At 37.6% G+C, this 15,555-nt stretch overlaps 1 protein-coding gene across 1 annotated transcript; it reads left to right on the top strand.

The window, feature by feature from the left end:
* Positions 1-1,533: 1,533 nt before the first annotated feature.
* On the top strand, positions 1,534-15,003 carry LOC132624043 (acetyl-coenzyme A synthetase, chloroplastic/glyoxysomal-like). Its single transcript, XM_060338865.1, has 18 exons — positions 1,534-2,026; positions 2,099-2,242; positions 2,316-2,471; positions 2,588-2,710; positions 3,082-3,250; positions 5,217-5,299; positions 5,857-5,958; positions 6,031-6,119; positions 6,223-6,313; positions 9,325-9,438; positions 12,085-12,161; positions 12,262-12,340; positions 12,426-12,494; positions 12,822-12,997; positions 13,137-13,193; positions 13,449-13,539; positions 13,627-13,725; positions 14,566-15,003. The coding sequence occupies exons 1-18, from the start codon at positions 1,652-1,654 to the stop codon at positions 14,749-14,751; spliced, it is 2,280 nt and encodes a 759-aa protein (XP_060194848.1). The 5' UTR covers positions 1,534-1,651; the 3' UTR covers positions 14,752-15,003.
* Positions 15,004-15,555: the final 552 nt, after the last annotated feature.

The raw sequence follows: 15,555 nt of genomic DNA, 5'->3' as shown, positions 1-15,555 counted from the left end.
ACGGACTGTAACGTGTGTTACAGACCGTCGTTCATACCGTAACGGGTGTGCTTAAAAAAATCACCGTCTCGTAACTTGGACCAAAGGACGGTTTATCGTTACTGACCGTAACACGTGTTACGGCCCGTAACAGGTCACCTTAACCCAACCTCAAAAATCAGACCCTCACTGGAATTTTGGCACAAGTTACGGTCCAGTGTTACGGACCGTAACACGATCCGTAACAGTGTCGCGGCTGAGACAATTAAAAGACAGGAATTTTAGTTTTATTTCATAAGTCGCATTCCTCTCAAGCCCTAACACGAAAGTTCTCTCTTCTGAACTTCTCCAAGCATCAAGGTAAGCTCATTAAGACCATCCTAAGTGAATTCCATCAATTTCCCATGAAACCTAAGTAGAAATTTCATGTTCTTAACATAGGGTTTTCAAGAAAACCCACCTAAAGGAATTCAAGGCCAAGGATTTGAATTCTTCTTCCAAGAACAAATTTTTAATATAAGTTTGGAGCATTACCAGGTATGTAGGGTTACTATCTACGTGTGAGAACATCATTGCTCTTCCCCACGCCTCTTTTTCCATAGAAGTATGAAGCTTTACGAAAACTAGGGTTTTAACCATGTTCATGATAACCCTAGGTCCATGCCCCATGATTATATTATGTATTGAATTATTATTAATTCTTCATTGAGTTCTTGATGTTTCATTATGATTATTGAGAATCTGTCCGTGATCCATGAAAACCCATACTTTGCATTCCATAAATTTTTACATGCAAGTTATGAATTATTATATTATTTTCAAGAACTACTCTACATGTTTTACAAGTTTTCATGCAAGAATACTATGAATGATATCCATGTACATGCAAGCTATGATTCATGAAAAAGCCATGGGCAGCAAGTGCCACTTATTTTCCATGTTCATGTTTTTGGGAGTTGCATTAATTACCGAGAAGGCCTCAAGCAGCCTGAAACTACGTAGCCAGCGTAGGATAAGGATCGCTCACTGCAGTGGTGTGCACATCTACGTGCCTGCCCGACCGACTATAGTGCGGCGCGGTGCGAGAAAATACATACATACATATATATATATATATATATATATATATATATATATATATATATATATATATATAACCAACGAATGGACGAGCTCAAATGGGGGAGGGAGACAAGAACCATGCTTTTAGAGACCTAACACAACCAGGTCCAAATCTTATTTGAACTGCGAGAATAACTGACTAAGCCGTGTCATAAAGGGTCATTCTCCAAACGGGACGGGGCCAAGCCTTTAGAAGACTAAAAAAGTTTAAGTGGTGAAAAATTAGAAGAAAAAAAAAGAAGAAGGGAAAACTAATGGTAAATAAGGAAATGGATCAAAACCTGAAATTTAATCTATTTGGATTGAAAATAGAAAAAATCTTGAACATATTTTCTATAATTGGAAAAAGGTTATCTTATATGATAAAATGTTAGTTTAAAGTAGGAAAGGGACACAAGAAGCATAGTTTAGGGTGTATTTTTCTAATAAAATATTGAAGACACATTCAGAAAAACAAAGGACACAGGAAGTGTTTTGAGCTTCATTATTTTCCGTAGGAGAATAGTACTAAATAATTCCCTAGCAAGTAGGAAGCTGCATAAAAATAGTTATGGAAGGAAGATTGACCCATCATCACACTATTATAAACAACACGAGCACCAGCTGTATTTATAGTATTTCAGCATCTCCAATTCCAATCTCGAAGCGGCCGTGGGTCAGCGTCAAGAGGCCTTCCTTCACGTTGCGGTCTAGATTTGGGGTGAGGATGGAGGACCCATGTTCAGTTAGTCCAAGGAAGAAGAACTTGACGACATCCAATCACTTGCGCCATGTCGAATCCATGGCCCACCTGCCTTCTGGAGCCGGCAGGATAACCAGATTGAATGCTCTCATCTTAGGCGAGGCACTTGCTTCCGAGGAGGATGATCTCGTCTATCCCAGCGAGGATTTCTCTCGCCAGTCTCATCTTTCTTCACCTCAGAAGGTATCTTCTCTTCAATTCCTTCTATTAGACACCTTATCATGGAAAAGATAACATTTTTGACTTCCTTTATAGTATTTGGAGATGTATCGAAGGTCGGTCCAGGATCCCGCCGGATTCTGGTCTGAAATTGCATCGGAATTCTACTGGAGAGAGAAATGGGGCCAACAGGTCTACTTTGAGAATTTTGATATTCGAAAGGGGAAAATCAAGATCGAGGTCAGTGACCTATCTCTCAAAAGCTTCTTACCAACTTTTGTTTTTCTTAGCGTCCGCCATTGTTTCTTAACAGTGGTTCAAGGGTGGAATGACAAATATTTGCTACAACTGCTTGGATAGAAACATCGAGTCTGGAAATGGTGACAAAATTGCAATTTATTGGGAAGGAAATGAACCTGGTCATGATAGTTCTTTGACGTACAATCAACTCTTGGCTAGAGTTTCCCAGGTTTTCTTTTGCATTTTTCGTCCTGCTCCTCCTACAAGCTTATATATTTTTATATTTCCTCTTATACAACAGTGTGCAAAAATATAGTACAAGTTTCTAATATTCTTTTTAACCAGCTAGCAAATTATTTGAAAGATGTTGGAGTTCGCAAGGGTGATGCAGTCGTCATTTACTTACCCATGCTTATGGAGCTACCAATTGCAATGCTTGCTTGTGCTCGTATTGGTGCCATTCACTCGGTAATACTTAATCTAATTTATATTATCTTTTGTCTCAAATTGAATGTTGTGGTCCCCCCTTCTTGATTTTAAACCTTCATCAATCTTTAGACTTGCGTTTTCATTTAAATTTGGATTCTTCTTAATGCTTTCTTCTTAGTGTTGCGTTGCAATGCCTATATTTATCTTTAAAAGAACACATGAACTATCTTTCAATTTCACTCCAAAAAAGGGTCAAATTGACTCTTACTGAGTGAACCGTGACCCTTTAATTTGAGCAAACAACCTTTCATATCTTCCTCCTCCTCCTTGAATCACTCTCACCAAATTAGAATAACTAGATAGATACACAGGGCAGGAAACATCATAATCCAGGTTGTTTTATACTTCAGGTTGTGTTTGCTGGGTTCTCCGCGGAATCTCTTGCTCAAAGGATCATGGATTGCAGACCGAAGGTCGTCATAACATGCAATGCAGTTAGGAGGGGGTCCAAGATCATTTATCTCAAAGACATTGTTGATAGTGCCCTTCTGGAATCTGCTGAAAATGGCATCGTTATAGGTGAGAAGATTCTAAAGGATAAATGCACGGAAATTTCTAAAATTTTCTTTCTGGTTAATCAGGTTTCCCACTTTCCAAGAAATTATCTAATAGATGAAAAAAGTGGACTTTCATGGTGCAGGAAGTAATTTGCACCTGTCCAAGATCTTGTAAATTTGGGTTAGCACTAAATTGTCTACTCGTAAAACAAGTTGTCGTCCCAAAAGTGTAGGATGTTTCCTACTAGCACTTACGTGGGTTTTCTGGAAGGAAAGAAATAAGAGAGTTTTTGATGGGATAAAGAACGACAATGTACATTTGAGGAATAACCTTACATGTCAAAGCATTCTGAAAAAAGGAACAGTAACTACTACAAAAATCGAAGGACAAGAAACCACAGGAGTAATACTACGACTGCTATAATTTACTATTTGAGCTCGATACCATCAGCAAAAGGGAGACGTGTAGACTTTACGTTCACAACATGAGTCCAGGGAGTACTGAGATGTCGGCTGAATTAGCCTAATGCTGATTGGTTGGACAACATCTATTCTTCAAGTTAAAATCCAATTAGAAAGTTGTTTGCACAGTTTCTTGGTCACATTTGACACACTGATGGTAATTCATAGTAGTATTGGTTTATCATTTGGAGGACGCAAATATTGGATGGAAAGATTAGTAAAGAAGAACGGAGAGCAAATAAGTGGCAATGACAGTAAAAGATTCTTCCTAACAATCGTTACTTGCTAGGAACCACCCAGCTTTTATATGACCTGCATCCTCTGGATGCTATTATGAATAAAACTTACAATACCTTATTAAAAGAATGACTCTCTTCCTCTTCATTTTCTGCATTGGTATGATAAGACAAAAAAGGTATATTTCTGTAAGCATGTAGTATGTTCCAGCATATATCAGCAATTAGTCAGACATGCAAAGGAATGTGGTGGAGACCTACGTTTTAGAAAGAATTTGCAAAAGTGAACGATTGTAACTCAGGAAGGTTCTTGGTATCATTTTACGGCAGATCACTTATGGACAATGACAGAAAAAGTTGGTGATGGGAAATACAAAGAGAGGACATGCTCATAATTAAGTCTTTCTATAGCGGAGTACTTGGGAGGGAAAACTGGGATATTTTCTCATGTTTCGATATGGATTCCTAGAGCTTCGACTAAAAGTGTCTTTATTTGCTTTGATATTAGAGTAAGGAGCCATTCTCTCAGCTGAAAAATTGAGAAGGACAATTCGCATTAGTTGGTACTTCATGTACTAGAATACGAGAGAGAATGGATGTTTTTTTTTTTTTTTTTTTTTTTTTTTTGTAGAAAATCATGTATTTGTGTAGGATTCTTTGAGGTCATGTGAAAACTATGGTGTCAGTTTGCAACCTAAAGTTAGGTTTTATAGCTTAATCTGCACATAGAGGGAAGTTAAATATAAAGGAAGCTAGTATTGGAAGGTGATAAGTTAGATTGAGAATTATCTATTAATAGAATTATTTACCATATAAAGAAGTTAAGAATTGAGGATTATAATGTGATTCCAAACTGATTACTAGTAGTTGCTTAGTTTGACAGTCTGACTTCATTATTTTCTCCGATTCCTTATAAAAGATATTCAGTCCATTAATTTCCAAAAAAAGAAAGATATTCAGTCCGTTAGAATAGAAGCTAACGAGGGTATTTATGCTCGCCGTGTTGATGGTAGTAATTGATATCGTTGAGGGTGAAGGAGGCCGGTGTAGAAACTTAGCTGATTATATCCATCTCTCTCTCTCTCTCTCTCTCTTTTTTTTTTTTTTTTTTGATAACTGAGAAATCACTGAGGGTCAGCTAGCTAGCACACGGTTTGAAATTCTGTGGATAATCTCCCCACATTCTATTCTTTTTTCTTTTTTCATTTACTGGAAATTTACTTTTACCCCATATGTTTACATTACAATGGTATATAGATTTCCATCTCCATTTCTTATTTCACCTTGCAGATGTGTGTTTGGCATGGGAAAATGATTCAGCAATGAAAAAGGAAATGACTAAATGGATCAAGGGGCGAGACATTTGGTGGCAGGTTAGCAATACATGCACCTTCAGATACCTAGCTCAATCAGAGAATTGATACCTATAACTTTGAAGCATCTGTAATTGCAGAGATCTCGCTCAGACATACCTTTCTTATATTCTTCTTTTGTCATAGTTAGGAATCATGTAAATATTTTTCGCTGTCTAATTGTAATGTCGATTTCTACAGATGTTCAGAAGAGTTATTGCTTGCATGATATATGTACAGAACTCTGATATTGTTAATGAGCATGGTTGCCTGGTAGATATATCAAGTTAATATGGATTTTGTTAATAAGCACGCAGTTATGTTTCACAACTGCAAGCATCTTTTATGTTTTTCACTGTTGTCTTCTCCTTTCCTAATTTTTCTCACTGACATCTCTTCTCCTTGTATGTGTCTTGTCAATTTGCCTTAACGATATAGTCCGATGGTACATGACAATTGTATATCTGGACCATATAATCAGCTGTCCATCATCGTATAGGCTAAGCTCTTGTATATAGTCCTTATGGATTTCACTTTTTATTGATCAGTCGAGTCCAATTTGCTTGTTTGGTTTCCAGGATGTTATTCCGAAATATCCGGTTACATGTGATGTGGAGTGGGTTGATGCAGAAGATCCGCTTTTCCTGCTTTACACTAGCGGGAGTACCGGAAAGCCTAAGGTTTCATGCTTCCTGGAGTTGCACTCTTTTTTCCACATGTTTAGTTTCTTACATTTTGTAGTTTCTTTTAAGGGTGTCCTGCATACAACGGGAGGATATATGGTGTACACTGCTAGTACATTCAAATATGCATTTGACTACAAGCCGACAGACATATATTGGTAATTCCTAGACAACTCTTTCTTATGTACTTCTGCTCATTATTCTAAAACTAGGTCAAAATTCTTGAAATATATTCTTCCTGATTACTTTTAATATTTGTAGGTGTACAGCTGACTGTGGCTGGATAACTGGGCATAGCTATGTAACCTATGGACCTTTGCTAAATGGAGCAACTGTTGTGGTTTTTGAAGGGGTATTTATTTTATTATTACCACACATCATCTGCTTGTCCAAATATAACTTGATTAAGTGAAAAGCATTTAGCAGAAGTAGTTTAAATAAAGGAAAAGTTTGAATAATTTTAATCTAATTCTCTTTTTCTCTTGCATTTTTGTTTTTTTATAAGGTAAACAGTTTTATTAATAAAGAAAATATCCCGTATACAAGCAGATTTCCAAAAGGTGATTTTTCACACAATCTTCTATACAAATTGGGAACAAAACCCAATCTTGCATTTTCATTCTTTGATGAAGATAGTATTACAACAACCATGCTTCAGTCCCAAACAAGTTGGGGTTAGCTATATGAATCTTGACTTCTCCATTTAAGCTCAATTCATGTTCAACTAAACATGTAAAATGCACGGAATCAACATACATAGATGGTATGCACAGAATCAACCAAAACTCCCAACACCCTGCCTGCATACACTTGGACCGGTTGGGGGTTGCTCGCCCAGCGACCCATGAGGGGTAACCGCGTTGTCCGGATGCCGCAGAACAATCTACACGTGCTTATCTCATATCATTTCTCAATCTCAAATTCTCAATTACAATCACAAATCAAAGCATGATATATCAGTGCCAATAAAGTATGAGTTTCAACACTTAACTCCAAACAAAGCCCACATGGCATCAATATTCATGAAAAATTTACTTAGCATGGATTTCCTCTTAGGCCTCATTTGTTTGCACTTAATGAAGGTCTGAATCTGAATGGTTCAGACCTTAGGCTATTAAGTGCATTTATTTAGATTAAGATCTTGAGCCGGGGGTCTTTTCGGAAACAACCTACCTCCCTATCTTCCGAGGTAGGGGTAAGGTCTGCGTATACTTTACCCTCCCCAGACCCCACATTGTGGGATTTCACTGGGTATGTTGTTGTTGTTGTTTAGATTAAGATCTAAGCACTTATTTGGTCTAGATAGGTCTTAGTCATTAAGATATTGAACAAAGTCTTAATCATTAAAAGCGTAAGTCGCATGAACCCCACATGTCATGCCCGCATAAGCACTCGTCACCTCGCCTATACGTCACCCTCTTATCCTTAGTTCATTTCATTAGTTATTTATTAAAGAAGACTCTCCCTCACCTCACAGAAGATCAAGTCTTAGCTTACCTCGATTCGAGCACAAAGTTAATGAACAACTTTACCGTTTTGTAACGCCTCCAAAAACTCCCAATTTATTAAAAAATGAGTTCTATGCAATTAAACGAAGCTCACAAGACCTATATTGGCAATAAAAGAATCGGGTAAAGAAGTCAACAAAAAGTCAAACCCGAACCCGGGGGTCCAAATCCTTAAATTACCTTCTCTTAAGTTTAGGACAAAATTCCCAAATAAACATGGATTAATCTACAATTAAACGCGTGTAATCATATGTAATTGCCAATACTTAGGTTAGAATCTTAGCCCAAGACTAAATGGCTGAAATCCCTTTGAAATTCGGCTTGGATCGAGCTCCAATATCCTAAAATGTAAAATAAAAGCCTAATCCCTACTCGGAAAATACTTTTAAGTCTGTCAGGGACCTTCACAATTCCGGTCCCTGGGTCGTAATTGTGAGCCTCACAAAAGCGGCTCCAGCTCCACATTTGCATACTTCACCTTGCCTAGTCCCCCATCACAAATGCGACAAGGCCTCCATAAATGCGGCCCATGCTGGCCCCAGCTCATTTGCAAATGTAGACCTTACCCGAGCCTAGCTCATTTCGCTAATGCGATCGGTGGGTCGCAAATGCGGCCACACCAGATATATAAAAAAAATAAACTCAGCCAGGCCAGATCTGGTTTTTGGCTTCCGAACCTCACCCGAACCCCTCGGGATGCAAACCAAACTTGCAAACCACTCCAAAATCACCCTACGGGCCTGTTAGAATCCTCAAATCAACATTCCAAAATTGTCTAGACACATATTTGACCGTGATCAACTCTTAACTATCAAAATCTCCAGTTTTTTACTTAGCGTTTAATTCACTCCCGAGCCCCTGAGGACCCATCCAACTAAGTCCAAAAAAACCATATGAGCTCATAGAAACTTTCAAACCTCAATTCCAAGCCCGTTAACCCCATATGTTGACTTTGGGCAACTCTTAAGTTTCAACTTTCTACAACTAACATTCCCAGTGTAATCCCACAAATGGGGTCTGGGGTGGGTTGTGTGTACGCAGCCTTACCCTTGCCTTGTGAGGGTAGAGGTTGTTTTGATAGGAAACAACAGGAAATAATAAAAATCAAAGAATAAGATAGTAAGAGAGTAATAATAATAATAATAATAATAATAATAATAATAATGCTAATAAGGGGCCATGTCCTTGGTAAGCTGAAGGTGTGCCATGTCATGTCTAATCACATTTCCAGAATACTTCTTCAGCCTGCCTCTACCTCTCCTCAAATCCACCATAGCCAACCTCTCGCACCTCCTCACTGGGGCATCGGAGCATCTCCTCTTCACATGCCCGAACCATCTAATCCTTGCCTCCCTCATCTTGTCCATCACGAAAGCCACTCCCACCTTGTCCTGATTAGCTTCGTTCCTAATCCTATCTCTCCTAGTATTGCACATCCATCTCAATAGCCTCATTTTCGCTACTTTCAAATGTTTAGTTTTGGTTTTTTTCCTCGATACACATCCAAGTACCCCGGGGCCCGTGCCACCCATCCCTGCAAGTCATAAAATACATGTTAAAACCTACGAGAAGTGTCATTTAGGGAAGAAAGGTTCTAATACTCAAAATGACCGGACGGATCGTTACAATCGCTAGATCTGTGTCCATGCAATCTTAGTTCAACCCCTTATGCAATTCTGTTAAACTAATCAAATAGTCTTCCAATCGTCTCTTATGCTTGATGTCGGTCATTGTTGAAATGAGTGAAGTTTTCTAATCTGTTCAGAAAGCTGATTAAAAGGTGTGACCTTGTGAAGGCAGGGCTTCCATTTGACTAGCATCTTCTTTCTAACATTCTGTATTTTTTTTTTTGTAGGCCCCAAGTTATCCAGATGTTGGACGTTGTTGGGATATTGTTGATAAGTATAAGGTTTCAATTTTTTATACAGCTCCCACATTGATAAGGTCTCTGATGCGTGAGGGAGATGAGGCAAGTAAACATCTACTTATTTTCACTTATATCTAGCTGGTTATTGTTCAGTACTTCTATCATTCTTTTTTGTTGTATGTAGTTAGAATTTAAAGCGCGATTATAGAGCTGGTCTAGTGGCTAGGCAAACAAAAAACACTCCTTCGCTTTGTACAAGATCTTAATTCTTATTGAGGAGTCATGTAGCGTGCATGAAAGCCTGAGGACATAACTCAAGTAGATGGACTCATCTTTTGTGCTTAACTTCATTAACGTATAGAGAAAATAAATGTTAATTTTCTTGGTAAAACTCCTACAAACTATTGTCGAGTGTTTATTCATAATTAAATTAAGAAAAAATAAAATGCAGCTTAGAAACTGATTCAAACATGGTTTATGCCAAAGAGGAATTAAAGTTGCATACTTACTTTATTACGTCTACAACAATCCTCTCTCCTCTTTTCACTTTTTCCTCATTTCCTCCCCACTACTCCCTCGTCAATCCTTTTTCCATTTTTGATCTGGAAGAACTATCCCTGGAAGCATCATATGGACTATATGGTTATAGAGAAATAAGAGGTGTTTTGAAGGCCAACAACTTCATGTTTCTAGAGTTAATACTTTGAGTTGGAATTGCTTGGAATAAACTTCTTACAGCTATGTTGTTTTCTTTTGTCTTTATTTTGCAGTACCTCCATAACACTTCATTCATGAAATTTCCCCTATGTTGCTCGGACAATGTTGCTGCACTTGTGTCGGATTCTCTGAAAATGCACTACTTTTGAAGTATCCGACATGCACCCTTCGACATTTTTGAAGAGTCCGAGCAACATAGAATTTCCATTATCTTATGAAAGAAAGTGTGCATTCTCTAAGATTATTTAGATGGGGTAGTCACACAATTTAATATAGTATTGTAGTAGATGGAGATCCTGGGTTCAAACTCTCACCATCACCGTCCATAAAAAATATGCATGTGTTGTCCAATGAAAAAGAATTAAACCTGCATGTGAGGGGATGTGTTGACATAATTAAATAAATAAAAATATACCATATCTAATAGTTTAAACTAGTAGCAGCAAAAGTGAGATCATCAATGTGGGGTGTTTACAAGAAACAAGAAGTAGGAGATACCCGCCAATTATTTGGAGTGTATGGAAGGAGGGGGAAGTGGGTTAGAGAGATGGCTTCGACAAGGGGTAGGGAGTGTGGGAGTGCTGGTCTTTTGGGATGAGAGGAAGTTAAGAGGTATGGGAAGTTAAAAAGGAAGTTCCTTGTTCAAAATTCTGAGAAGTAAACCTCGGGGGTTTTGTTGAGTTTTACAAACCAAGAGGTGAGGGGTCAAAAATAGAGTTTTGGGAGGGAGATCCAATGGGGGTTAGAGAGATGGCTTCGACAAGGGGTAGGGGGGGTGGGAGTGCTGGTCTTTTGGGATGAGAGGAAGTTAGAGGTATGGGAAGTTAAAAAGGAAGTTCCTTGTTCAAAATTCTGAGAAGTAAACCTCGGGGGTTTTGTTGAGTTTTACAAACCAAGAGGTGAGGGATCAAAAATAGAGTTTTGGGAGGGAGATCCAATGGGGGATAGGAGGGGATTTTAACTCCATGCCATTCGATGATAGGATGGAGCAGCTTTCCAGAGTAATGGAACACTTTAATTAGTCATTCTTTACTAACTTGTGAATTTACCTATGGTAGGTGCAAATTTCTCTTAGTGCTGAGTTAGGGAATCAACATTGAAGTCCAAACTAGATAGACTGCTCATTGCAATAGGTTGGGAGAAATCTTCGAGAATGTCATCCAAGTGTTGCATTTTGAATCAGCTTAGGATCACACTCCCAACATACTTTATTGCAGTAGGATGGGAAGATTTCACGTTCCATTCATTCAGAAATATGTGGTTAATGTCAAAAGACTTGGGGATTCAGTGATGAGTTGATGGGGAGGACATCAAGTCCGGGGGTACTCTCTTATTGTTTGGCTAGAAAGTAGAATTTGCAGAAAAGGGAATTGAGAAGATGGAATAGAAATATGTTTTGGAGGATGGAAATAAAAAAGAATGGATCTAATGAACAATATTTAGAAAGTTGGTCTGAAGGAGGCTTATAGTTGAACGTGGAAGGAAAGGTGAGAAAGGAAGAAGTTGAAGGAGAACTAGCAAACATGCAATTGCTCAGAGATCAGTTGGAGAAAATAGTCGAGCGCGTTGTGATTAAAAAAGGAGTATTGTAACAAAAACTTCTTACTTGTTTGTTTACAATTCTTAGTTTTAGTATTAATCAATTGGAGAAGAGTATGAGAAATAGTAGCTTTACCAATCAAGTGAGCCATGTGAAAGAAGAGCAATAGGAGGGTGTTCGAAGGAATTGAAAGTACATTTTGCACAAGTTAGAGTAACCTTTTCATTTCTGTACATTTTTAGAGCACTTTTCATATTTTAGTTACTACAGATGATTGGATGCTATTCATAGTAATTGCTTTGGTATGAAGATTTTATGCTTTATATATACATCTTGTCTGTGGAGTGTTTCCACTCAATCAGTAAATCTCAACAAAATGAAAAGGTAAAAATCCCTGCTTTTGCTATTTAAAACATTAATTATAACTTAATATCAATAAATACAAGTGACATAACTTATATACATATTATATCTGTGTATTTGACTTTCAGCATGTCTCAAGATATTCACGCAAATCTTTGCGGGTGCTTGGAAGTGTGGGCGAGCCTATCAATCCAAGTGCATGGAGGTGGGAACTATACAAATGGATCTTTTGTGTGTCCATTTTTCCCTGAATATCAGGACATCCACAACATGCTTTTTTCAAGTTTTTGTTTGTCTTTGAGCAGGTGGTTTTTCAATGTGGTAGGTGATGCAAGGTGCCCCATATCTGACACATGGTGGCAAACAGAAACCGGTGGCTTCATGGTATCTCAGTTACTGCTTATTTCATCATTATTATCACTCACAGAAAAATTAATATCTTACTTCAGTCTTAATTATTCCCTTCTAGATTACTCCTTTACCAGGAGCGTGGCCGCAGAAACCTGGTTCTGCTACTTTTCCTTTCTTTGGAGTCCAGGTATCTGCTTTAAGATAATAAACAGATTTCCAAGTATGATTAGAAACAAATCTTTCATTTGGTATTGTAGGAATGATATTATTGAGTTCGCTGTCTAGCAGATTATGTGATGGTATCACCCATGAAACGCAATACCATCTTTGGGAATGGCTGAATATTTTTAGGATTTAATACATGATGACTGTATACGTCTTAAGGAAAGTTAAAACTGGAGTCATGTAGTGCTTGTATCTTTATTTATCATGATAATGTGGAAACAACAAAAACCCTCTAAAATTGGTTTTGCTCTTTCTCCGACGTATGGTCATGATGACTAAAATCATGCAGCCAGTAATAGTGGACGAGAAAGGTGTTGAGATTGAAGGTGAGTGCAGCGGGTATCTGTGTGTGAAAAGCTCCTGGCCTGGGGCATTCCGAACACTTTATGGGGATCACGAAAGATATGAAACCACATACTTTAGTGCCTTCCCTGGCTATTATTTCAGTGGTGATGGCTGCAGCAGGTACTTTCCAGTGAAGTAGACTCCTGTTTGTCTATATATGTAGTCACAAGGGACCGTATAGGCATGATTTGTTTTTTTTCCTTCTGATTTCTTGAAGCAGTTTTGACTGATTCTCCATTGCCATGACCTTCTGTTTCAGGGACAAAGATGGTTATTATTGGCTCACTGGAAGAGTAGACGATGTGATTAATGTGAGGTACGGTTTGCATATGAATTTTCATATTTTCAGAGCCTAATTAGAGTTTGAAAAAATAAGAGGAACAAGGAAATTCCTTTTGGGAATTGCGAGAATACCATTCAATTTTGGAAATTCAAAGTATCGTTTTTGCTGGAAGTAATCTTTAATAGTGCTAATTCAATTGGAAGCGCGTAGTTTGCAGGTACTATTTTTGTAGCTAGTTGAACTCGTAGTCTACTTGTTTGTTTTATGAAGTATTTTTAACACATGCAGTGGACATCGTATTGGCACAGCCGAAGTGGAATCTGCTCTAGTTTCACATCCTCAGTGTGCTGAAGCAGCTGTGGTTGGTGTGGAGCATGAGGTACATTCATGTTCTAGTTCTCATCTGAGTTTATATGGAAGTTTTCCCTTCTCTACTCTAATCTGTTCTTTTGGAGTCGCGTGAAAGGTTAAAGGACAGGGGATATATGCATTTGTTACCCTGGTTGAAGGTGTTCCATACAGCGATGACCTGCGGAAAAGTCTTGTGATGGTTGTTAGGAACCAGGTATATATGCTCCATTCTCTCTGGCAATCCAACATTTGCTTATTGTGTGTTTTTCCCTTTGTTAGACGGGCTACTTGAATACTATCTACCAATGGTGCAAAATTTCCCTGTTAAAAAAAAAAAGAAGTATCTACCAATGGGGCAAAATAGGAAGTCCAATAAACCCTCCAAACTTATTTGAAAATGAAAACAAAAAGAAGAGAAAATTTAGCCATAGGACTGAAGTCAGTCTTCGACCTTTAAGAGTTTTGTCTTTCCATTGTGAAGTGTTAAAATTGTTGGGGCCATACCCTTTTTACCTGCTTACAAAGAATAGTATCAAAAATTTGGCCTGGTTGATAGCGGCTTAAGGAGGCAGTCTTGTCTCTTTTGTGTTGCTTTTTTTCTTAAGACTTAAGGGGCAGTCTTGTTTTTCTCTGTGTTGCTTTTTTCCTTCCGGAGTTCAGTACTGAAGTAGTAGTTGGCACAGGTAGTCATCTCCTTGAAGGGTCTGACACTTTTAACCTGTAATATTAGGTAAGATATTTGAAAAAATGGTTGAATTGGATTTTTGGAGTAGGGAAAATGAAAACCGAGGAATTATTAGTTTTATTGCTCTGGGAACTTCCATATGTAGTTTGTTTTGCCAAACATACACGCGCTTGTACAAACACAAAAGGAGAAAAAAAAAAAGAAAAAAGGGAAGGTTAGAGTGCACTGCTAATACATGACCTGAGTCACTGCTTATCTGAAAATATGAGCATATAATTTTTTACTGCTAAATGTACACTAGCATTTCCTTATATTTGAGACTGCATGAACTTGTTACCACTGTCTGAAGCTTTCTATTTCACATGTCAGATTGGCGCTTTTGCAGCGCCAGACAAGATACATTGGGCACCAGGTCTTCCAAAGACAAGAAGTGGGAAAATAATGAGAAGAATTCTGAGGAAAATTGCTTCCAGGCAGTTAGATGAGCTTGGGGACACTAGTACACTTGCAGACCCATCTGTGGTTGATCAGCTTATTGCACTTGCTGATTGCTAAAGTAACAACTTCTAAATAGAGTGAAGTTACAGGTTTAGCTGATTGTGTTGGTAGAGATTGGTAGTTTTTTTTTTTTTTTGACAAGGTACTAGAGATTGGCAGTATTTTGTTTCAGGTTTAGTGGGATTTCATGTTTAACACACTGAGAATCAAGAAATTTGAGCAACTTACGTTTAACGCACTTTTGAAGATCGAGTTACATTGAGAATCAAGAAATAAAATACCAAGATGCGGATTTTCTTTTCAATGTAATTTTGGTTTTCTTGTGCCACTTTTCACCACACCTGGTTCACTAAAGGATACCAGCATGCATGAGGAATAATTGTTTTCACTGAATGTTATCTTTACACGTCTGAAATTAGGGCAACTTACACACGGCTATACTTGTTTTTTTTTTTTTTTTTTTTTTTTGTTAGGCATAATTACACTTTTCCTAATTACATGTATTCAAATTCGGTTTATTTCGTTGTATTCAATTCGGATGTATTCAATTAGGTTGTATTCATCCGTACCAACTTTTACATTGTATTCAGCTTATTGTATTTAGATTCGGTTGTATTCAAACAACATAAATGTAAAAAAAATACAGGGATATTCAGTTGTATTTAAAATTCACTGTATTCATTCGTATGCAAAAAAAAAAAAAATCTCTTTCGAAATACAAGAGAAAAGTATATAAAGAAACACTCTATTTTACACTACAAAAATAACGAATACATTGAAATACACTGAGATATAAGATGCAAGAAAAAAAATACTCAGATTTGAGATACAAGAAATAAAATACACTCAGATCTTAAAATA

Source organism: Lycium barbarum, chromosome 12 (genome assembly GCF_019175385.1).
Source record: "Lycium barbarum isolate Lr01 chromosome 12, ASM1917538v2, whole genome shotgun sequence".
NCBI classification, from domain to species: Eukaryota; Viridiplantae; Streptophyta; class Magnoliopsida; order Solanales; family Solanaceae; genus Lycium; species Lycium barbarum.
The sequence above is the reverse complement of the archived record's forward strand: the minus strand, read 5'-3'. Positions and strand labels throughout refer to the sequence as shown.